At 42.5% G+C, this 22,358-nt stretch overlaps 7 protein-coding genes and 3 pseudogenes across 7 annotated transcripts; 5 read left to right on the top strand and 5 right to left on the bottom strand.

Moving 5' to 3' along the window:
* Positions 1 to 1,980: 1,980 nt before the first annotated feature.
* LOC117139367 lies at positions 1,981 to 3,714 on the top strand (annotated as a pseudogene).
* A 944-nt stretch (positions 3,715 to 4,658) lies between these two features.
* LOC117139365 (cuticle protein 67-like) lies at positions 4,659 to 5,379 on the bottom strand. Its single transcript, XM_033301618.1, has 2 exons — positions 5,177 to 5,379; positions 4,659 to 5,119 (listed from the first exon to the last, which is right to left on the bottom strand). The coding sequence occupies exons 1-2, from the start codon at positions 5,303 to 5,305 to the stop codon at positions 4,736 to 4,738; spliced, it is 513 nt and encodes a 170-aa protein (XP_033157509.1). The 5' UTR covers positions 5,306 to 5,379; the 3' UTR covers positions 4,659 to 4,735.
* Positions 5,380 to 5,454: 75 nt separating this feature from the next.
* LOC117139372 (cuticle protein 16.5) lies at positions 5,455 to 5,969 on the top strand. Its single transcript, XM_033301620.1, has 2 exons — positions 5,455 to 5,566; positions 5,622 to 5,969. Exons 1-2 carry the CDS (start codon positions 5,555 to 5,557, stop codon positions 5,967 to 5,969), a joined length of 360 nt encoding a protein of 119 aa, XP_033157511.1. The 5' UTR covers positions 5,455 to 5,554.
* Positions 5,970 to 8,050: 2,081 nt separating this feature from the next.
* LOC117139371 (cuticle protein 70, isoforms A and B-like) lies at positions 8,051 to 8,749 on the bottom strand. The gene is made up of 2 exons (XM_033301619.1): positions 8,526 to 8,749; positions 8,051 to 8,470 (listed from the first exon to the last, which is right to left on the bottom strand). The coding sequence occupies exons 1-2, from the start codon at positions 8,535 to 8,537 to the stop codon at positions 8,087 to 8,089; spliced, it is 396 nt and encodes a 131-aa protein (XP_033157510.1). The 5' UTR covers positions 8,538 to 8,749; the 3' UTR covers positions 8,051 to 8,086.
* A 108-nt stretch (positions 8,750 to 8,857) lies between these two features.
* LOC117139375 (cuticle protein 38-like) lies at positions 8,858 to 9,397 on the top strand. The gene is made up of 2 exons (XM_033301624.1): positions 8,858 to 8,922; positions 8,982 to 9,397. The coding sequence occupies exons 1-2, from the start codon at positions 8,911 to 8,913 to the stop codon at positions 9,318 to 9,320; spliced, it is 351 nt and encodes a 116-aa protein (XP_033157515.1). The 5' UTR covers positions 8,858 to 8,910; the 3' UTR covers positions 9,321 to 9,397.
* A 944-nt stretch (positions 9,398 to 10,341) lies between these two features.
* On the bottom strand, positions 10,342 to 12,078 carry LOC117139366 (annotated as a pseudogene).
* Positions 12,079 to 13,525: 1,447 nt separating this feature from the next.
* Positions 13,526 to 19,517, bottom strand: LOC117139334 (cuticle protein 38-like). The gene is given in 5 exon segments (XM_033301581.1): positions 13,526 to 13,927; positions 13,983 to 14,039; positions 14,041 to 14,067; positions 19,042 to 19,416; positions 19,476 to 19,517. Coding segments are annotated over 5 exon segments (837 nt in total). The 5' UTR covers positions 19,488 to 19,517; the 3' UTR covers positions 13,526 to 13,561.
* On the top strand, positions 14,319 to 14,914 carry LOC117139362 (cuticle protein 70, isoforms A and B-like). Its single transcript, XM_033301614.1, has 2 exons — positions 14,319 to 14,379; positions 14,439 to 14,914. Exons 1-2 carry the CDS (start codon positions 14,368 to 14,370, stop codon positions 14,820 to 14,822), a joined length of 396 nt encoding a protein of 131 aa, XP_033157505.1. The 5' UTR covers positions 14,319 to 14,367; the 3' UTR covers positions 14,823 to 14,914.
* On the bottom strand, positions 15,843 to 17,518 carry LOC117139368 (annotated as a pseudogene).
* A 77-nt stretch (positions 19,518 to 19,594) lies between the features above and the next one.
* Positions 19,595 to 20,243, top strand: LOC117139374 (cuticle protein 38-like). The gene is made up of 2 exons (XM_033301623.1): positions 19,595 to 19,849; positions 19,905 to 20,243. The coding sequence occupies exons 1-2, from the start codon at positions 19,838 to 19,840 to the stop codon at positions 20,241 to 20,243; spliced, it is 351 nt and encodes a 116-aa protein (XP_033157514.1). The 5' UTR covers positions 19,595 to 19,837.
* Positions 20,244 to 22,358: the final 2,115 nt, after the last annotated feature.

Below are 22,358 nucleotides of genomic sequence, written 5' to 3'. Positions count from 1 at the left end.
AAAGAATATAATTGGATGAGGGATGTGTTTCCTCACTGCCCGCCCGAGTAATCCTTTTTCATAATCAAATTAAGGAGCAACAAGGAAATAATCTTAGCAAACATTTGTTGGCTCTTGTACTGGTGGTGCCTCGTTCCGTCGCATCCTGCATCACATTTCTTGTTGCAGCCAAGTCAAACATAAAGCGAAATGTCGCTGGCCATTATTCAACCATTTTGCGCCTTGTCGGCAAACAAAATTACCAGCCAGCAGAAAACATACATACATATGCCGCCTGACAAACAAACAGCAGAAGGCAACTGAAAATGGCATGGAGAACTCATAAAGTTTGGTAACTGGGCTCTGGCCCAGTTGGATGCAGGGTAACAAATTTTTGAATCCGAATGTAGTAAGTTCGTCTTGGCGCCAGCCACACAGTTTTAAAATACTCTATCGAAAGATATTTTTTCTATCAATAAATATATGAGATGCAACTGAAATTTCTTCTTGATTTTCAGAAACTGAGCAGAAGTTAGCTTATACACCTTTTTCACTATTTTATATATTTTTATACTTATTCAAGTTGTTATACAAACTGAAACGTAGAATGTTGAAACCTGAATACTACTTACTATGGATTAAGTGATGGCTCTCATTGCAGTAATGCTTATTAAGGGTGTTTACGCATTCGGTGCGGTAAATAAAAACATATTTGTAAGCCCGCTACTCTACAAGCACTGGTTTTTTAATGCAAATTTCGTGTAAGTTGGGAGCCTTTTCGCTCCCGGATTTCCACAGTCGAGGTTGTGTAGCATTTTGCTTGTTTTTGCCATTAACAGCAATTACAAAATGGCAACCAAAAAGGCAGTCGGCAAAAAAAGGGGCGTGGACGTTGGGCAAGGGCGAACTTTTAATTATTTAGACGAGAGAACGCAAAAGTCGCGTTTACACTTTTTCCTAACACTTTTCGCAAATATTTTTGTTGCTTGCAGTTGCAGATTTGTTGGTCGTAGCGTGACTTGGTGACCTGGTGTGTAAACTTCATTATACAGCGGGTTTGTTGAGCTTCGGAATTATTGCTTTTCCTGTTTCGGTAATCACCAGCTGTAAGTAATCAAATTAAAGGCAGCACATGAAGACGAAACGCGGCCACCGAAAAAGGAAAAGAAGCGCCAACGCGCAAATCCTTGAGGATGTGGGGATTTCCAGCCCGTGGCAGGCGATAACATATATGCCGGGGATTTTTCCGGCTCTTCTTTTGGCTTCTGGCAGCTGGCAAGGCACTGCCAACTCCTATCTGAACGCGGGAACCCAAAAATGGCTATTTAAATTGTGCATCAATGCATGAAATGCGCCATGAAAGCGTTTTAGATAAGCCGAGAGCCGAAACTACGAAAACCATGTGCCCACGAAGAAAGTGCTTGGATCACGCTGAAAAAAATGACAGAAAATGTATTTTCTCATAGACGATTGGCTATTGGTATCTATGTTTTAAACAAATTTGTTTCTACCAAAATATTCTGCATTGAATCCACAAAGTTCAATGCACACAGAAAAAATAATATATCACATGTTATATTGCCAATTAATCGCACAATATCTTTGTTCTCAGTGGAATGTAAGATAGCCGGGGTAAAAGATATTTAAGTTCAGTCGGCGTTTGACAGTTTGAAAGGCAGAAAACAAGGGACAAAGCCCAGGAAAGCCTAATCATCAGTGAGAGTATCCTATAAACACATTCATTTTAAGAACGATTATATCTAGTATTAAACATGTTTAAAGCATGTAATATTTTTTTTAATATTGGTTAATGTTTATTTTTATTATTTAATGTAACAAAGTTTAAGAGAAAAGACAACCCGACTACTTCTACTTTCAATGACTTATCCACCTTTCCACAACTCTCGTTGTATTACCATTCATTTCGGTTTCAACTCAGCAACTTATTTTCGATCATTCCTGCCATCAGACCTCCTGATCCTATCGATAGTTTCCTATCACACTGCCACCACCATCATTTTTGACATACATTTGTACATTTATTTCGTTGTAAGTAATCACGTGTTGATAATTTAAAAGAGGATCTGCGCAGGAGCAAACGCTTAGTTGAGTGGTGCGGAGCTGGCCAAACGCGAGGATTAGGCCAATGTAGCAGCCAAAGGAGTAGCAGCGTACTTGGTCACCAGTAGAGCAGCAACGGGAGCAATCTCAGAAGCAGCATCGATGCCATTGTTGTTCCTAACGATAATCTGGCTACTGGTGGCGGTCTCAGCGCAGGCGTCTGGGGGTCCTTTCTAAAAAACGTACGTATTTGAACATGGTGAAATCAAAGACACTAGAATAACAAGATGCGTAACGCCATACGATGTTTTGGCACACGATTTTTTCGCCGTGGCTCTAGAGGGTGCTCCAGGCTCTCTCGAGTTTTTGTTCAAGAGCGAGAGAGCGGAGAGCTCTACAGCAATTGACAGCAGACAACTCTATGCGTGCCCACGTGTACTCACGCATTGTAAATTTGACAAAATATGCCCTTTGCCATAGAAGTTCTTAGACTTTAAATCTATATTATTTTATTATATATATATTATATTATTATACTATATTATTTTTGATTAATTGGCACCCTGTGGAAAATACTTGTTTTGCATTGCCCTAACGTTCTTATGTACAAAATATACCAAAATAAATTTCAAAAATTACTTTATATTACAATATTTGTCATTAGAGTATTTAGCTTGCGACGTGTGAAAAATTAATAAGGCAATGATTGTTGATTGCGTGTGTCCGCACTTTGTTCCTCAAGATATTACTTTTGCAATAAACAGTTCTCATATTTTTATTTATTTTATAAATTTGTATAGCTTAATAGACTCGGAATTCGGGAAACTGCATAGTGCCAAAGCAATGTATGGCCGTTACGGATCTTGTTATTCTAGTGTCTTTGGTGAAATATTTTGTTGTCTTGCTTCTTCGGAAGGCTTTGATATCCCACTGCTCTTCGTGGAGCATATTTATACACGAATGTGCGCTTATTTAAATGCGTTGACAGTCTCCCGTTACCATTTACCATTTGCACTTTGCCGTAGTTTATGTGATTTCCCACTGCTGACTGCAGAAGGTGGAATAACTCTTGGTGGCCACTGAATTCGACTGCCTGAGGTCACAGACGCAGTCCCGATGCGGCGTATAAAGAGTGGTATGGAATGTGTTGTGCCGTGACAAGATCAAGTTTCCGAACCGAAAGCACCAGATCCATAAACAAAATGTTAAGATCCGTAAGTTTGGAATCTTAGCTTTCTGTCCTATGTACTAATTGTATTTTATTCACAGGCCGTCCTTGCCTTGGCTATCGTGGCCTGCATCCCTGCCAAGCCTGGACTCCTTGGTGCGCCTTTGGCCTACACTGTTGACGTGGCTTACTCTCCTCCTCTGACTCACTCTGGTCCCGCTGTCGTGGTAGCTGCTCTCGCTCCAGGTGTGACCGCTGCCAGTAGTCAAGTTACTGTTCGGAACTACAATGGCATCGCTCATGCTCTTGTGATTGCTCCCGTGGCTGATCCACTTGTGGCCAAGTACACGGCCGCTCCTATGGCTGCTCCGTGACCTACTCATCGCCTTTGGCTTACTCCGCAGCACTGAGCTACGCCGCAGCTTCTGCATCGCTCCTTATCTAAATTACTAAGCTGTGATCACCTCGGAGACAACGATAATAAATGGAGAAATAATAAAACGTTATTCAATTGTATATTCTCTTTTAACACGTTTCAAATGAATATTTATTTCAATGAAAAATTGGCTCTGAACGTACACGAAAATGATTGCTAGAAAATTTCCCAGCATTGATAAACAATAATTCCGAGAATACACTCTAAGGACATCGAACAACTGATACTTTTCTTAATCACAGTCCTAATCTGTTGAATCTAAATTAACTGCCAGTTTCAAAAGTAATGTAGTGATTCAGGAAATATTGGTGTTTCGCTAAATGATTACCGAAATACTTGAGTTGCGTCTACGTTTCTAAATAAAATTGTAAAACAAGCGATATTACAATTGTACCCGTTACTCATTGGAAAGTATGTAACAGGCAGAAGGAAGCGTTTCCGTACCATATAAAGTATATATATTTTTGATCAGGATTAATAGTCGAGTCGATAAGTCATGTCCGTCTTTCCGTATGGACGTCGAGATCTCAGGAACTATAAAAGCTAGAAGGTTGAGATTTAGCATACAGATTGTAGAAACAAAGACTCAGTGCCACGACCACTCTAAAGCCCACAAACCGCACAAAACTGACACGTCCACATTTTTGAAAAATTATTGAATACATTTTCATAACCTATAAGTCGCTTAAATTTTTATCGATTTGCCAAAAAACTTCTTTCCACACCCACTCTAACGCCCCCAAGCCGCCATATCGGGCACGCCCACACTTTTGAACAGTTTTAAAATTTTGTTCTCATTTTATTTCCCAATATCTATAGATATTCCAGAAAAATGATTAATTTTCGCGGGTATCTGATAGTCGTTTTAGTCTTGTTTTTAGCTTTTATAGCTCCCGAGATATCGACATTCATTCGGACGAACATGTGTTACGTATTTCCAAACGAGTCTAGTGTACCCTGTTATTCTACGAATATCGGGTTTTTTGCAACTCCAAAGATCCAGTAATTCAGCAATTTTGTGAGGTCATATAATCGATATAAGCGTTCATTTTTAATATATTTATCGTCCTAGATAATCACAGCATACAAATTTAAATGAGAAATGGTGTGGGAGCAGCGGCGTAGCTCAGTGGTGCGGAGTAAGCCAATGGCGAGGAGTAGGCCAGTGGTGCAGCAAGAGGAGCGGCCGCGTACTTGGCCACTACTGGAGCAGCCAAAGGAGCAGCCGCGTACTTGGCCACCAGTGGAGCAGCAACGGGAGCAATCACAGGAGCAGCGGCGATTCCATTGTAGTTCCTGGCGATCACCTGGCTACTGGTGGCGGTCACAACTGGAGCCGGAGCAGCTACCACGGCAGCAGGAGCAGAGTAGGCCAGAGGAGCAGAGTAAGCCAGAGGAGCAGTGTATGCCAGGGGAGCACCCAGGAGTCCAGGCTTGGCAGCAGCGCAGGCAACGAGAGCGAGAACGACGACGGCCTGTGAACAAATCAGCTTGATTAGTTTAACCCTGGGGGTCCTTTCTGAAGAACGTACGTATTTGAACATGGTGGAATATTTCGTTGTCTTGCTTCTTTGGAAGGCTAGAAACTGTTTGATATACCACTGCTCTGCGTGGAGCATATTTATACCCGAATGTGTGCTCTGACTCATGATCGCACGCATTCAGTTCATTTAAATGCGATGACAGTCTCCCGTTACCATTTACCATTTACCATTTGCACTTTGCGTAGTTTATGTGATTTCCCACTGCTAACTGCAGAATGTGGAATAACTCTTGGTGGCCACTGAATGCGATTGCCTGAGGTCACAGAAGCAGTCCCGATACGGCGTATAAATAGTGGTATGAAATGTGTTGGACGGCATCAGACAAGTTCAAGTTTTCGAACCTAAAGCACCAGATCCATAATCAAAATGTTCAAATCCGTAAGTTTGGAATCTTTGCTCGCTGCCCTATTTACTAATCGCATTTTATTCACAGGCCGTCGTCGTTCTTGCTCTCGTTGCCTGCGCTGCTGCCAAGCCTGGACTCCTGGGTGCTCCCCTGGCATACACTGCTCCTCTGGCTTACTCTGCTCCTCTGGCCTACTCTGCTCCTGCTGCCGTGGTAGCTGCTCCCGCTCCAGTTGTGACCGCCACCAGTAGCCAGGTGATCGCCAGGAACTACAATGGAATCGCCGCTGCTCCTGTGATTGCTCCCGTTGCTGCTCCTTTGGCTGCTCCAGTAGTGGCCAAGTACGCTGCTGCTCCTTTGGCCTACTCTTCTCCCTTGGCTTACACCTCGCCTTTGGCATACAGTGCCCTGCCATCAGCTCCTGTTCTTCTTTAGAAAACTTTAAAAGTAATAAAAAAAATCAAACGAACTCCAAGTTCTCCCACTTTTTTGGGCTTCGCTAATTGGATTTACCGCTGGCATACTAAGAGCGTCGAAATCCACAACATGCTGATGGGGGGACATTTGAAAAATTCGAACGCAGGTCACGTAATGGTCATAAAAATTATTGTCAGCTCAGCGGCAGTTGCTGCAGTCCAATGTTTGTTACATTAAATTGTGCGAAATTGATTTGTATTATAGGTTTATTTTATTTTTCTGCTTTGAGTACAGACCTTCGAAATTATGTCAAGGTCAAAGCTGACCTGTGACCGATAGGAGCCACAGATTTGGCAGAATCAACCTGTCTTAGAACTGATGGCCCAATTTGTGTTTGGTTGCCTGTTTAAAAAGGTTTTTATTGCACTTGTAAAATATATGTTATACATGAGAAAAAATCCTTTTTCATACTGTTTCATAACGGTTGCCCCTAGAGTAAAAGGTACTATATTCTAGAAAAAGTGGATAAAAGGTAAAAGCTGAAGTTGGTGCAGTGCCATATAGGGGGAAAGAAGGTTTTGGGCCGCCATCTGGTTGTGTGTCTGGTTTCTAAAACTGGAATCGGAGCAAAAGAAGAATTCTTGGGGTCAGGAATTTCGGACTGAAAGAGGCAACAGAGCTGGTTGTCCAGCAGAATGGCGTGGGATCAGAAAAAGGGTTTGAGAAAAGGGTAGTGTAAAGAACATAAAGGATTTTAGCCATCCCAAACTGCGTGTTAGCATTATGCAGACTCGGCGCCCAATATCGTATAACTAATTGGAAGCGGATGCAGTTGAAGCTTCATTGGATTTATGTAGGGTTCAAAATTCCTAGTCGATCGAACTGAACAGCTAGCAAGAAGTAATTAAAAGCGTCAACGTCAGGTTCCAAGTTGTTTTCTTACTTATTTCCGAATTTAATTATTTTTCCACAAAAATTATTCTTTACTATAATAATAAGCACAATAATCTATCATTTAAGTTTAGTAAAAACTCGAGATTTTTACGTTTACTTAAATTGTTATTAGCATGTATTCTCGCTGTTAAACATACAAATTATGTTTTGAAGTCTTTAAATGTTTACCTCTGACTAGGATGTATGCTCTGTGAGCCGCGGTTAATAACTTTAAGGGGCCATTCTGGATGAGGATCCTTTTTGGGTCTTAGGTATAGAGTGGCCAATGCAGGGCGGGCACTATATGAATTTAAAAGAATCTTTCTGTCCCTTGTCTGTGTCGTGGATGGCGATTAGCCGCCCTCTTTTCTTCTTGCCCATAGCACGCAGTCATGTCGATAGTCGTTAGAATGAAACTATGCTGCGGATCCGGGCCAAGACCACCCACCAACCCACATAACCCATATCGCACATTTTCACCCGAGCCTTACGAAATTGTTACAGAACTAGTAAATATTCCTGATCAGGATCACCAGCCGAGTTGATTTGTCCATGTCCGCCTCTTGAAGGACAGCAGAATGTATATTTTTCTTTGGACAGTTGGGATGAACGGCGGGATCTTGGGAACTATTTAAGCTAGACCGTTTGGATTGGGCATGAAGATTTTAGAGGAGTAGGCGCAGGGCAAGGTATTTTGAAGATTGATACGCCCACTCAAACCGCCTAAATTGAATAAAAAAAATTTAAAATTTTGTTTCATATAATTTGTGTAAATTTTGTTTTATCTCCCACTCCCACTAGTGGTATCTGGTATCTGATAGTCGAATAACTTTACTATAGCGTTCTCTCTTGTACATTTTATACCCGTTACTCGTAGAGTAAAAGAGTACACTAGATTCGTTGAAAAGTATGTAACAGGCAGAAGGAAGCGTTTCCGACCATATACAGTATATACATTTTTGATCAGGATCAATATCCGAGTCGATCTGGCCATGTCCGTCTGTCCGCATGGTAGAAGGTTAAGAATAAGCATGAATAGACGCAGTGCAAGTGTTTTGACCCATATACCCTGTTATTCTACAAGTATATGGCTTTTTGCACCTCCAAAGATCCAGTACTTCAGCAATTTTGTGAGGTCATATAATCGATATAAGCGTTTATATATATTCATTTATCGTCCTAGATAATCACAGCGTAAACATTTAGATGAGAAATGGTGCAGGAGCAGCGGCGTAGCTCAGTGGTGCGGAGTAAGCCAATGGCGAGGAGTAGGCCAGAGGTGCAGCCAGAGGAGCGGCCGCGTACTTGGCCACTACTGGAGCAGCCAGAGGAGCAGCCGCGTACTTGGCCACCAGTGGAGCAGCAACGGGAGCAATCACAGGAGCAGCGGCGATTCCATTGTAGTTCCTGGCGATCACCTGGCTACTGGTGGCGGTCACAACTGGAGCGGGAGCAGCTACCACGGCAGCAGGAGCAGAGTAGGCCAGAGGAGCAGAGTAAGCCAGAGGAGCAGTGTATGCCAGGGGAGCACCCAGGAGTCCAGGCTTGGCAGCAGCGCAGGCGACGAGAGCGAGAACGACGACGGCCTGTGAATAAAATGCGATTAGTAAATAGGGCAGCGAGCAAAGATTCCAAACTTACGGATTTGAACATTTTGATTATGGATCTGGTGCTTTAGGTTCGAAAACTTGAACTTGTCTGATGCCGTCCAACACATTCCATACCACTATTTATACGCCGTATCGGGACTGCTTCTGTGACCTCAGGCAATCGCATTCAATGGCCACCAAGAGTTATTCCACATTCTGCAGTTAGCAGTGGGAAATCACATAAACCTCGCGAAGTGCAAATGGTAAATGGTAAATGGTAAATGGTAACGAGAGACTGTCACCGCATTTAAATGAACTGAATGCGTGCGATCATGAGTCAGAGCACACATTCGGGTATAAATATGCTCCAAGCAGAGCAGTGGTATATCAAACAGTTTCTAGCCTTCCAAAGAAGCAAGACAACGAAATATTCCACCATGTTCAAATACGTACGTTCTTCAGAAAGGACCCCCAAAGGATTAAACTAATCAAGCTGATTTGTTCACAGGCCGTCGTCGTTCTCGCTCTCGTCGCCTGCGCTGCTGCCAAGCCTGGACTCCTGGGTGCTCCCCTGGCATACACTGCTCCTCTGGCCTACTCTGCTCCTGCTGCCGTGGTAGCTGCTCCCGCTCCAGTTGTGACCGCCACCAGTAGCCAGGTGATCGCCAGGAACTACAATGGAATCGCCGCTGCTCCTGTGATTGCTCCCGTTGCTGCTCCTTTGGCTGCTCCAGTAGTGGCCAAGTACGCGGCCGCTCCTCTTGCTGCACCACTGGCCTACTCCTCGCCATTGGCTTACTCCGCACCACTGAGCTACGCCGCTGCTCCCACACCATTTCTCATTTAAATTTGTATGCTGTGATTATCTAGGACGATAAATATATTAAAAATGAACGCTTATATCGATTATATGACCTCACAAAATTGCTGAATTACTGGATCTTTGGAGTTGCAAAAAACCCGATATTCGTAGAATAACAGGGTATACTAGACTCGTTTGGAAATACGTAACACATGTTCGTCCGGATGAATGTCGATATCTCGGGAGCTATAAAAGCTAAAAACAAGACTAAAACGACTATCAGATACCCGCGAAAATTAATCATTTTTCTGGAATATCTATAGATATTGGGAAATAAAATGAGAACAAAATTTTAAAACTGTTCAAAAGTGTGGGCGTGCCCGATATGGCGGCTTGGGGGCGTTAGAGTGGGTGTGGAAAGAAGTTTTTTGGCAAATCGATAAAAATTTAAACGACTTATAGGTTATGAAAATGTATTCAATAATTTTTCAAAAATGTGGACGTGTCAGTTTTGTGCGGTTTGTGGGCTTTAGAGTGGTCGTGGCACTGAGTCTTTGTTTCTAGAATCTGTATGCTAAATCTCAACCTTCTAGCTTTTATAGTTCCTGAGATCTCGACGTTCATACGGAAAGACGGACATGGCTTATCGACTCGACTATTAATCCTGATCAAAAATATATATACTTTATATGGTACGGAAACGCTTCCTTCTGCCTGTTACATACTTTCCAACGAGTAACGGGTATAATTGTAATATCGCTTGTTTTACAATTTTATTTAGAAACGTAGACGCAACTCAAGTATTTCGGTAATCATTTAGCGAAACACCAATATTTCCTGAATCACTACATTACTTTTGAAATTGGCAGTTAATTTAGATTCAACAGATTAGGACTGTGATTAAGAAAAGTATCAGTTGTTCGATGTCCTTAGAGTGTATTCTCGGAATTATTGTTTATCAATGCTGGGAATTTTTCTAGCAATCATTTTCGTGTACGTTCAGAGCCAATTTTTCATTGAAATAAATATTCATTTGAAACGTGTTAAAAGAGAATATACAATTGAATAACGTTTTATTATTTCTCCATTTATTATCGTTGTCTCCGAGGTGATCACAGCTTAGTAATTTAGATAAGGAGCGATGCAGAAGCTGCGGCGTAGCTCAGTGCTGCGGAGTAAGCCAAAGGCGAGGAGTAGGTCACGGAGCAGCCATAGGAGCGGCCGCGTACTTGGCCACAAGTGGATCAGCCACGGGTGCAATCACAAGAGCAAGAGCGATGCCATTGTAGTTCCGAACAGTAACTTGACTACTGGCAGCGGTCACACCTGGAGCGAGAGCAGCTACCACGACAGCGGGACCAGAGTGAGTCAGAGGAGGAGAGTAAGCCACGTCAACAGTGTAGGCCAAACGCGCACCAAGGAGTCCAGGCTTGGCAGGGATGCAGGCCACGATAGCCAAGGCAAGGACGGCCTGTGAATAAAATACAATTAGTACATAGGACAGAAAGCTAAGATTCCAAACTTACGGATCTTAACATTTTGTTTATGGATCTGGTGCTTTCGGTTCGGAAACTTGATCTTGTCACGGCACAACACATTCCATACCACTCTTTATACGCCGCATCGGGACTGCGTCTGTGACCTCAGGCAGTCGAATTCAGTGGCCACCAAGAGTTATTCCACCTTCTGCAGTCAGCAGTGGGAAATCACATAAACTACGGCAAAGTGCAAATGGTAAATGGTAACGGGAGACTGTCAACGCATTTAAATAAGCGCACATTCGTGTATAAATATGCTCCACGAAGAGCAGTGGGATATCAAAGCCTTCCGAAGAAGCAAGACAACGAAATATTTCACTAAAGACACTAGAATAACAAGATCCGTAACGGCCATACATTGCTTTGGAACTATGCAGTTTCCCGAATTCCGAGTCTATTAAGCTATACAAATTTATAAAATAAATAAAAATAGGAGAACTGTTTATTGCAAAAGTAATATCTTGAGGAACAAAGTGCGGACACACGCAATCAACAATCATTGCCTTATTAATTTTTCACACGTCGCAAGCTAAATACTCTAATGACAAATATTGTAATATAAAGTAATTTTTGAAATTTATTTTGGTATATTTTGTACATAAGAACGTTAGGGCAATGCAAAACAAGAATTTTCCACAGGGTGCCAATTAATCAAAAATAATATAGTATAATAATATAATATATATCTAATAAAATAATATAGATTTAAAGTCTAAGAACTTCTATGGTAAAGGGCATATTTTGTCAAATTTACAATGCGTGAGTACACGTGGGCTCGCATAGAGTTGTCTGCTGTCAATTGCTGTAGAGCTCTCCGCTCTCTCGCTCTTGAACAAAAACTCGAGAGAGCCTGGAGCACCCTCTAGAGCCACGGCGAAAAAATCGTGTGCCAAAACATCGTATGGCGTTACGCATCTTGTTATTCTAGTGTCTTTGATTTCACCATGTTCAAATACGTACGTTTTTTAGAAAGGACCCCCAGACGCCTGTGCTGAGACCGCCACCAGTAGCCAGATTATCGTTAGGAACAACAATGGCATCGATGCTGCTTCTGAGATTGCTCCCGTTGCTGCTCTACTGGTGGCCACGTACGCTGCTACTCCTTTGGCTGCTACATTGGCCTAATCCTCGCGTTTGGCCAGCTCCGCACCACTCAACTACGCGTTTGTTCCTGCGCAGATCCTCTTCTAAATTATCAACACGTGATTACTTACAACGAAATAAATGTACAAATGTATGTCAAAAATGATGGTGGTGGCAGTGTGATAGGAAACTATCGATAGGATCAGGAGGGGTGATGGCAGGAATGATCGAAAATGAGTTTAAATCGAAATGAATGGTAATACAACGAGAGTTGTGGAAAGGCGGATAAGTCATTGAAAGTAGAAGTAGTCGGGTTGTCTTTTCTCTTAAACTTTGTTACATTAAATAATAAAAATAAACATTAACCAATATTAAAAAAAATATTACATGCTTTAAACATGTTTAATACTAGATATAATCGTTCTTAAAATGAATGTGTTTATAGGATACTCTCACTGATGATTAGGCTTTTCTGGGCTTTCTCCCTTGTTTTCTGCCTTTCAAACTGCCAAACGACGACTGAACTTAAATATCTTTTACCTCGGCTGTCTTACATTCCACTGAGAACAAAGGTATTGTGAGATTAATTGGCAATATAACATGTGATATATCACTTTGTTTTGTGTGCATGGAACTTTGTGAATTCGATGCAGAATGTGTTTATAGGCTACTCTCACTGATAATTAGGCTTTCCTGGGCCTTCTATTATGTTTTATGCCTTTCAAAACAGCCAAACGACGACTGAACTTAACTATCTGTTGCCTCGGCTATCTTACATCTTACACTATATGAATTTAAAAGAATCGTTCTGTCCGTTGTCTGTGTCGTGGATGGCGATTAGCCGCCCTCTTTTCTTCTTGCCCATAGCACGCAGTCATGTCGATAGTCGTTAGAATGAAACTATGCTGCGGATCCGGGCCAAGACCACCCACCAACCCACATAACCCATATCGCACATTTTCACCCGAGCCTTACGAAATTGTTACAGAACTAGTAAATATTCCTGATCAGGATCACCAGCCGAGTTGATTTGTCCATGTCCGCCTCTTGAAGGACAGCAGAATGTATATTTTTCTTTGGACAGTTGGGATGAACGGCGGGATCTTGGGAACTATTTAAGCTAGACCGTTTGGATTGGGCATGAAGATTTTAGAGGAGTAGGCGCAGGGCAAGGTATTTTGAAGATTGATACGCCCACTCAAACCGCCTAAATTGAAAAAAAAAAAATTTTAAATTTTGTTTCATATAATTTGTGTAAATTTTGTTCTATCTGGTATCTGATAGTCGAATAACTTTAATATAGCGTTCTCTCTTGTAAATTTTATACCCGTTACTCGTGGAGTAAAAGAGTACACTAGATTCGTTGAAAAGTATGTAACAGGCAGAAGGAAGCGTTTCCGACCATATACAGTATATACATTTTTGATCAGGATCAATATCCGAGTCGATCTGGCCATGTCCGTCTGTCCGCATGGTAGAAGGTTAAGAATAAGCATGAATAGACGCAGTGTAAGTGTTTTGACCCATATACCCTGTTATTCTACAAGTATATGGCTTTTTGCAACTCCAAAGATCCAGTACTTCAGCAATTTTGTGAGGTCATATAATCGATATAAGCGTTTATATATATTCATTTATCGTCCTAGATAATCACAGCGTAAACATTTAGATGAGAAATGGTGCAGGAGCAGCGGCGTAGCTCAGTGGTGCGGAGTAAGCCAATGGCGAGGAGTAGGCCAGAGGTGCAGCCAGAGGAGCGGCCGCGTACTTGGCCACTACTGGAGCAGCCAGAGGAGCAGCCGCGTACTTGGCCACCAGTGGAGCAGCAACGGGAGCAATCACAGGAGCAGCGGCGATTCCATTGTAGTTCCTGGCGATCACCTGGCTACTGGTGGCGGTCACAACTGGAGCGGGAGCAGCTACCACGGCAGCAGGAGCAGAGTAGGCCAGAGGAGCAGTGTATGCCAGGGGAGCACCCAGGAGTCCAGGCTTGGCAGCAGCGCAGGCAACGAGAGCGAGAACGACGACGGCCTGTGAATAAAATGCGATTAGTAAATAGGGCAGCGAGCAAAGATTCCAAACTTACGGATTTGAACATTTTGATTATGGATCTGGTGCTTTAGGTTCGAAAACTTGAACTTGTCTGATGCCGTCCAACACATTCCATACCACTATTTATACGCCGTATCGGGACTGCTTCTGTGACCTCAGGCAATCGCATTCAATGGCCACCAAGAGTTATTCCACATTCTGCAGTTAGCAGTGGGAAATCACATAAACCTCGCGAAGTGCAAATGGTAAATGGTAAATGGTAAATGGTAACGGGAGACTGTCACCGCATTTAAATGAACTGAATGCGTGCGATCATGAGTCAGAGCACACATTCGGGTATAAATATGCTCCACGCAGAGCAGTGGTATATCAAACAGTTTCTAGCCTTCCAAAGAAGCAAGACAACGAAATATTCCACCATGTTCAAATACGTACGTTCTTCAGAAAGGACCCCCAAAGGATTAAACTAATCAAGCTGATTTGTTCACAGGCCGTCGTCGTTCTCGCTCTCGTTGCCTGCGCTGCTGCCAAGCCTGGACTCCTGGGTGCTCCCCTGGCATACACTGCTCCTCTGGCTTACTCTGCTCCTCTGGCCTACTCTGCTCCTGCTGCCGTGGTAGCTGCTCCGGCTCCAGTTGTGACCGCCACCAGTAGCCAGGTGATCGCCAGGAACTACAATGGAATCGCCGCTGCTCCTGTGATTGCTCCCGTTGCTGCTCCACTGGTGGCCAAGTATGCGGCTGCTCCTCTGGCTGCTCCAGTAGTGGCCAAGTACGCGGCCGCTCCTCTGGCTGCACCTCTGGCCTACTCCTCGCCATTGGCTTACTCCGCACCACTGAGCTACGCCGCTGCTCCTGCACCATTTCTCATCTAAATGTTTACGCTGTGATTATCTAGGACGATAAATGAATATATATAAACGCTTATATCGATTATATGACCTCACAAAATTGCTGAATTACTGGATCTTTGGAGTTGCAAAAAACCCGATATTCGTAGAATAACAGGGTATACTAGACTCGTTTGGAAATACGTAACACATGTTCGTCCGGATGAATGTCGATATCTCGGGAGCTATAAAAGCTAAAAACAAGACTAAAACGACTATCAGATACCCGCGAAAATTAATCATTTTTCTGGAATATCTATAGATATTGGGAAATAAAATGAGAACAAAATTTTAAAACTGTTCAAAAGTGTGGGCGTGCCCGATATGGCGGCTTGGGGGCGTTAGAGTGGGTGTGGAAAGAAGTTTTTTGGCAAATCGATAAAAATTTAAACGACTTATAGGTTATGAAAATGTATTCAATAATTTTTCAAAAATGTGGACGTGTCAGTTTTGTGCGGTTTGTGGGCTTTAGAGTGGTCGTGGCACTGAGTCTTTGTTTCTAGAATCTGTATGCTAAATCTCAACCTTCTAGCTTTTATAGTTCCTGAGATCTCGACGTTCATACGGAAAGACGGACATGGCTTATCGACTCGACTATTAATCCTGATCAAAAATATATATACTTTATATGGTACGGAAACGCTTCCTTCTGCCTGTTACATACTTTCCAATGAGTAACGGGTATAATTGTAATATCGCTTGTTTTACAATTTTATTTAGAAACGTAGACGCAACTCAAGTATTTCGGTAATCATTTAGCGAAACACCAATATTTCCTGAATCACTACATTACTTTTGAAATTGGCAGTTAATTTAGATTCAACAGATTAGGACTGTGATTAAGAAAAGTATCAGTTGTTCGATGTCCTTAGAGTGTATTCTCGGAATTATTGTTTATCAATGCTGGGAAATTTTCTAGCAATCATTTTCGTGTACGTTCAGAGCCAATTTTTCATTGAAATAAATATTCATTTGAAACGTGTTAAAAGAAAATGTACAATTGAATAACGTTTTATTATTTCTCCATTTATTATCGTTGTCTCCGAGGTGATCACAGCTTAGTAATTTAGATAAGGAGCGATGCAGAAGCTGCGGCGTAGCTCAGTGCTGCGGAGTAAGCCAAAGGCGAGGAGTAGGTCACGGAGCAGCCATAGGAGCGGCCGCGTACTTGGCCACAAGTGGATCAGCCACGGGTGCAATCACAAGAGCAAGAGCGATGCCATTGTAGTTCCGAACAGTAACTTGACTACTGGCAGCGGTCACACCTGGAGCGAGAGCAGCTACCACGACAGCGGGACCAGAGTGAGTCAGAGGAGGAGAGTAAGCCACGTCAACAGTGTAGGCCAAACGCGCACCAAGGAGTCCAGGCTTGGCAGGGATGCAGGCCACGATAGCCAAGGCAAGGACGGCCTGTGAATAAAATACAATTAGTACATAGGACAGAAAGCTAAGATTCCAAACTTACGGATCTTAACATTTTGATTATGGACCTGGTGCTTTCGGTTCGGAAACTTGATCTTGTCACGGCACAACACATTCCATACCACTCTTTATACGCCGCATCGGGACTGCGTCTGTGACCTCAGGCAGTCGAATTCAGTGGCCACCAAGAGTTATTCCACCTTCTGCAGTCAGCAGTGGGAAATCACATAAACTACGGCAAAGTGCAAATGGTAAATGGTAACGGGAGACTGTCAACGCATTTAAATGAGCGCACATTCGGGTATAAATATGCTCCACGAAGAGCAGTGGGATATCAAAGCCTTCCGAAGAAGCAAGACAACGAAATATTTCACTAAAGACACTAGAATAACAAGATCCGTAACGGCCATACATTGCTTTGGCACTATGCAGTTTCCCGAATTCCGAGTCTATTAAGCTATACAAATTTATAAAATAAATAAAAATATGAGAACTGTTTATTGCAAAAGTAATATCTTGAGGAACAAAGTGCGGACACACGCAATCAACAATCATTGCCTTATTAATTTTTCACACGTCGCAAGCTAAATACTCTAATGACAAATATTGTAATATAAAGTAATTTTTGAAATTTATTTTGGTATATTTTGTACATAAGAACGTTAGGGCAATGCCAAACAAGAATTTTTCACAGGGTGCCAATTAATCAAAAATAATATATATTTAAAGTCTAAGAACTTCTATGGTAAAGGGCATATTTTGTCAAATTTACAATGCGTGAGTACACGTGGGCACGCATAGTGTTGTCTGCTGTCAATTGCTGTAGAGCTCTCCGCTCTCTCGCTCTTGAACAAAAACTCGAGAGAGCCTGGAGCCACCTCTAGAGCCACGCCGAAAAAATCGTGTGCCAAACCATCGTATGGCGTTACGCATCTTCTTATTCTAGTGTCTTTGATTTCACCATGTTCAAATACATACGTTTTTTAGAAAGGACCCCCAGTCGCCTGTGCTGAGACCGCCACCAGTAGCCAGATTATCGTTAGGAACAACAATGGCATCGATGCTGCTTCTGAGATTGCTCCCGTTGCTGCTCTACTGGTGGCCACGTACGCTGCTACTCCTTTGGCTGCTACATTGGCCTAATCCTCGCGTTTGGCCAACTCCGCACCACTCAACTACGCGTTTGCTCCTGCGCAGATCCTCTTCTAAATTATGAACACGTGATTACTTGCAACGATATAAATGTACAAATGTATGTCAAAAATGATGGTGGTGGCAGTGTGATAGGAAACTATCGATAGGATCAGGAGGTCTGATGGCAGGAATGGTCGAAAATAAGTTGCTGAGTTGAAATCGAAATGAATGGTAATACAACGAGAGTTGTGGAAAGGCGGATAAGTCATTGAAAGTAGAAGTAGTCGGGTTGTCTTTTCTCATAAACTTTGTTACATTAAATAATAAAAATAAACATTAACCAATATTAAAAAAAATATTACATGCTTTAAACATGTTTAATACTAGATATAATCGTTCTTAAAATGAATGTGTTTATAGGATACTCTCACTGATGATTAGGCTTTTCTGGGCTTTCTCCCTTGTTTTCTGCCTTTCAAACTGCCAAACGACGACTGAACTTAAATATCTTTTACCTCGGCTGTCTTACATTCCACTGAGAACAAAGGTATTGTGAGATTAATTGGCAATATAACATGTGATATATCACTTTGTTTTGTGTGCATGGAACTTTGTGAATTCGATGCAGAATGTGTTTATAGGATACTCTCACTGATAATTAGGCTTTCCTGGGCCTTCTATTATGTTTTATGCCTTTCAAAACAGCCAAACGACGACTGAACTTAACTATCTGTTACCTCGGCTATCTTACATCTTACACTATATGAATTTAAAAGAATCGTTCTGTCCGTTGTCTGTGTCGTGGATGGCGATTAGCCGCCCTCTTTTCTTCTTGCCCATAGCACGCAGTCATGTCGATAGTCGTTAGAATGAAACTATGCTGCGGATCCGGGCCAAGACCACCCACCAACCCACATAACCCATATCGCACATTTTCACCCGAGCCTTACGAAATTGTTACAGAACTAGTAAATATTCCTGATCAGGATCACCAGCCGAGTTGATTTGTCCATGTCCGCCTCTTGAAGGACAGCAGAATGTATATTTTTCTTTGGACAGTTGGGATGAACGGCGGGATCTTGGGAACTATTTAAGCTAGACCGTTTGGATTGGGCATGAAGATTTTAGAGGAGTAGGCGCAGGGCAAGGTATTTTGAAGATTGATACGCCCACTCAAACCGCCTAAATTGAAAAAAAAAATTTTAAAATTTTGTTTCATATAATTTGTGTAAATTTTGTTCTATCTGGTATCTGATAGTCGAATAACTTTACTATAGCGTTCTCTCTTGTACATTTTATACCCGTTACTCGTGGAGTAAAAGAGTACACTAGATTCGTTGAAAAGTATGTAACAGGCAGAAGGAAGCGTTTCCGACCATATACAGTATATACATTTTTGATCAGGATCAATATCCGAGTCGATCTGGCCATGTCCGTCTGTCCGCATGGTAGAAGGTTAAGAATAAGCATGAATAGACGCAGTGTAAGTGTTTTGACCCATATACCCTGTTATTCTACAAGTATATGGCTTTTTGCAACTCCAAAGATCCAGTACTTCAGCAATTTTGTGAGGTCATATAATCGATATAAGCGTTTATATATATTCATTTATCGTCCTAGATAATCACAGCGTAAACATTTAGATGAGAAATGGTGCAGGAGCAGCGGCGTAGCTCAGTGGTGCGGAGTAAGCCAATGGCGAGGAGTAGGCCAGAGGTGCAGCCAGAGGAGCGGCCGCGTACTTGGCCACTACTGGAGCAGCCAGAGGAGCAGCCGCATACTTGGCCACCAGTGGAGCAGCAACGGGAGCAATCACAGGAGCAGCGGCGATTCCATTGTAGTTCCTGGCGATCACCTGGCTACTGGTGGCGGTCACAACTGGAGCGGGAGCAGCTACCACGGCAGCAGGAGCAGAGTAGGCCAGAGGAGCAGAGTAAGCCAGAGGAGCAGTGTATGCCAGGGGAGCACCCAGGAGTCCAGGCTTGGCAGCAGCGCAGGCAACGAGAGCGAGAACGACGACGGCCTGTGAACAAATCAGCTTGATTAGTTTAATCCTTTGGGGGTCCTTTCTGAAGAACGTACGTATTTGAACATGGTGGAATATTTCGTTGTCTTGCTTCTTTGGAAGGCTATAAACTTTTTGATATACCACTGCTCTGCGTGGAGCATATTTATACCCGAATGATCGCACGCATTCAGTTCATTTAAATGCGGTGACAGTCTCCCGTTACCATTTACCATTTACCATTTGCACTTTGCGTAGTTTATGTGATTTCCCACTGCTAACTGCAGAATGTGGAATAACTCTTGGTGGCCACTGAATGCGATTGCCTGAGGTCACAGAAGCACTCCCGATACGGCGTATAAATAGTGGTATGAAATGTGTTGGACGGCATCAGACAAGTTCAAGTTTTCGAACCTAAAGCACCAGATCCATAATCAAAATGTTCAAATCCGTAAGTTTGGAATCTTTGCTCGCTGCCCTATTTACTAATCGCATTTTATTCACAGGCCGTCGTCGTTCTCGCTCTCGTCGCCTGCGCTGCTGCCAAGCCTGGACTCCTGGGTGCTCCCCTGGCATACACTGCTCCTCTGGCCTACTCTGCTCCTGCTGCCGTGGTAGCTGCTCCCGCTCCAGTTGTGACCGCCACCAGTAGCCAGGTGATCGCCAGGAACTACAATGGAATTGCCGCTGCTCCTGTGATTGCTCCCGTGGCTGCTCCTGTGGTGGCCAAGTACGCTGCTGCTCCTTTGGCCTACGCTTCTCCTTTGGCCTACTCCGCTCCTCTGGCTTACACTTCTCCATTGGCTTATAAAGCGCTTCCGGCTGCCGCTCCAGTTCTTCTGTAAGAACGTCGATTGATCAATAAAAATACGAAAAAAATGAGATAAATCAGTAGAAGTTACTTCAATGGGCCAGTGGTACTGGGGACTACCGGAGAATTTAAATTGAATTAGCCACTGGCAGCTGGCCGTGCTCATAAACAACAGTAATGACTGGCCTCTGCAACTCCAACGCCTCGTTTGCGGATGTAGATCACGTAGCCAGTGGACAAGTTATTGGCCACCGGCAGCCGTCGCTGGATGCGTGATATTTAAAAGTGGCCAAAATGGTTTGTTTTGAAGTTGTTGGCGACTGAAATAGGTAATTAAGTCAAGGTCGCAGAGCATTCGAGGTCGGGCAATGAACTTTCCAGGGCTAATTGAAAGAAATCAAGGGCTTAAAAGAGTAAAGACATTTTAATTTAACGGTAATAGGCAGTTTAAGATTCGTAGTTACGAACAAATTTTAATTCTACAGTGTGCACGGAAAAACAACCCATTTGTTTAAAAGATACAATCCTTTCTTGATTGCTTACTAAATTTCAGTTAGATGTTAAGATTTTACGCTGTAATGTATATACTAAGTTTTTAAGTTTTAAGGGAGTCCGAATATTGTATTTCTTAACATATTTTTTAGTAAATGATAAGTGTGCTGAAAACAGAAAAGGTTAGCAACAGGAAATACCAATATAAAGAAGTATGCCTATTTATGGCACACTTATATAAAAAGAATGCTGTGTGAAACGGATTTCACTTAATAATACCCATTAATCGGGCATAAACGTTTAAACGTATGTAACAGAGGAAAGGAGATCTTCTGATGCTACTTATTTCTGCAGTATTGATCAGGTTCAAGTCTGTTCTTTCGTCTGTCTGTCCCAACGCCTCTGTCCCTTAGCTCGATAATAGGTACCCAATAGTCGCAACACTTGCCTTTAGCATTCTCACTTGTTTAAATTGTGGACTCCGAAGAGAACGTGACGGTCCGCTAAAGAATTAGCATTCACAGAGCACACCTTACCGGCTAACTGTAAAAAGCGTGGTATTATTATATTGTAGTAAATAAAATTGAAAGTGAATTGAGTTCAAGGCTTTACCAAATATTTTCCAAAATTATACAACAGTTTGTCACTCTATTTATTTGCCTACTAATATGATTCGTTTAAGATAATTGTTAACTATAATGTATATATTATTAAGCAAAATATGATGAATCTGAATCGATTTAAAGGAAACAAAAATGAGCAAGTCATCATTGTAGTTATGTTAGTTAGATATTCTCGCACATATTGCGTGTTTCAATTGATTAATTGTCACTAAGTCACATGCATGTTTTTAAATTGCGAGCTTAGTTTATGGGTTTCATTAAAATAAGAAAAGAATAAATAGTGCTGCTTTACCATCCCTGCAAATGGAGCCCCTCATCCCCGAGATCCCTAAACAAATAGCAAAGGTCAGTCAACCACAATCGCTCTACAACCTTGACCCGGATGGCCAAAACAATAAATGTTGCAATGTCGCCGGCCAGCAGAGGAGTTCCCCAAATCATTCGAGTGTGTTCATGTGTGCTTTCTACTGCTGACCGAAGCCGGCACGTGTTCAAAATGCTTAATTGGCCGGGAAGCCTGGACTAGTCTCTATATACATAAATATTTTTGTGGCTGCCAACAGGTTTTCAATGAAAATCCTGGGGCCAAAGAGCAAGGGTTAGGTTGAAGTGTGAGAAATGTTGACTTGAATTATTGTTATCACCATTTTTGCCTAATTTCTGACCCGGAAAACTAATAAATTTCCACCTGAGCCTTTGTGGTCAAAGGGTATCTGCATAGTGTCTACACCGATGGCTTTGGTTGCGGAAAACAGTTGTAGAAAATGTAGTAATATGCTTACCAACAGCTATTAACCCACTTGTTGGCATCAACCACATCCTACCAATAGTAGTAAATTCCCCATGAAATCCGAATTGCATTTAAAAACCATTTCTGTATAATTAGTCGGCGAGTGCAATTGACTGCCCTTCGGGTTTTATGCCGTCCCTCGAAGACCTAAACCATGCGAACTACCAACTAATATTTTTCAGACACTAATAATGGCCCAATGGGTTGCGCCGCACTCGGAATATTAAGTAGCCGTCGCGTGGGA

The sequence above is a fragment of the Drosophila mauritiana genome, chromosome 3L (assembly GCF_004382145.1).
Source record: "Drosophila mauritiana strain mau12 chromosome 3L, ASM438214v1, whole genome shotgun sequence".
In the NCBI taxonomy this organism is placed as follows: domain Eukaryota; kingdom Metazoa; phylum Arthropoda; class Insecta; order Diptera; family Drosophilidae; genus Drosophila; species Drosophila mauritiana.
The sequence above is the reverse complement of the archived record's forward strand: the minus strand, read 5'-3'. Positions and strand labels throughout refer to the sequence as shown.

What these genes read in the sequence shown, in the direction of transcription:
- LOC117139365 (XM_033301618.1), bottom strand. Translation starts at nt 5,305, where the DNA reads ATGCGTGCGATCATGAGTCAGAGCACACATTCGGGTATAAATATGCTC. An exon ending in ATTCCACCATGTTCAAATAC is followed by an intron (nt 5,120 to 5,176) that starts GTACGTTCTTCA and finishes ATTTGTTCACAG; the next exon opens with GCCGTCGTCGTTCTCGCTCT.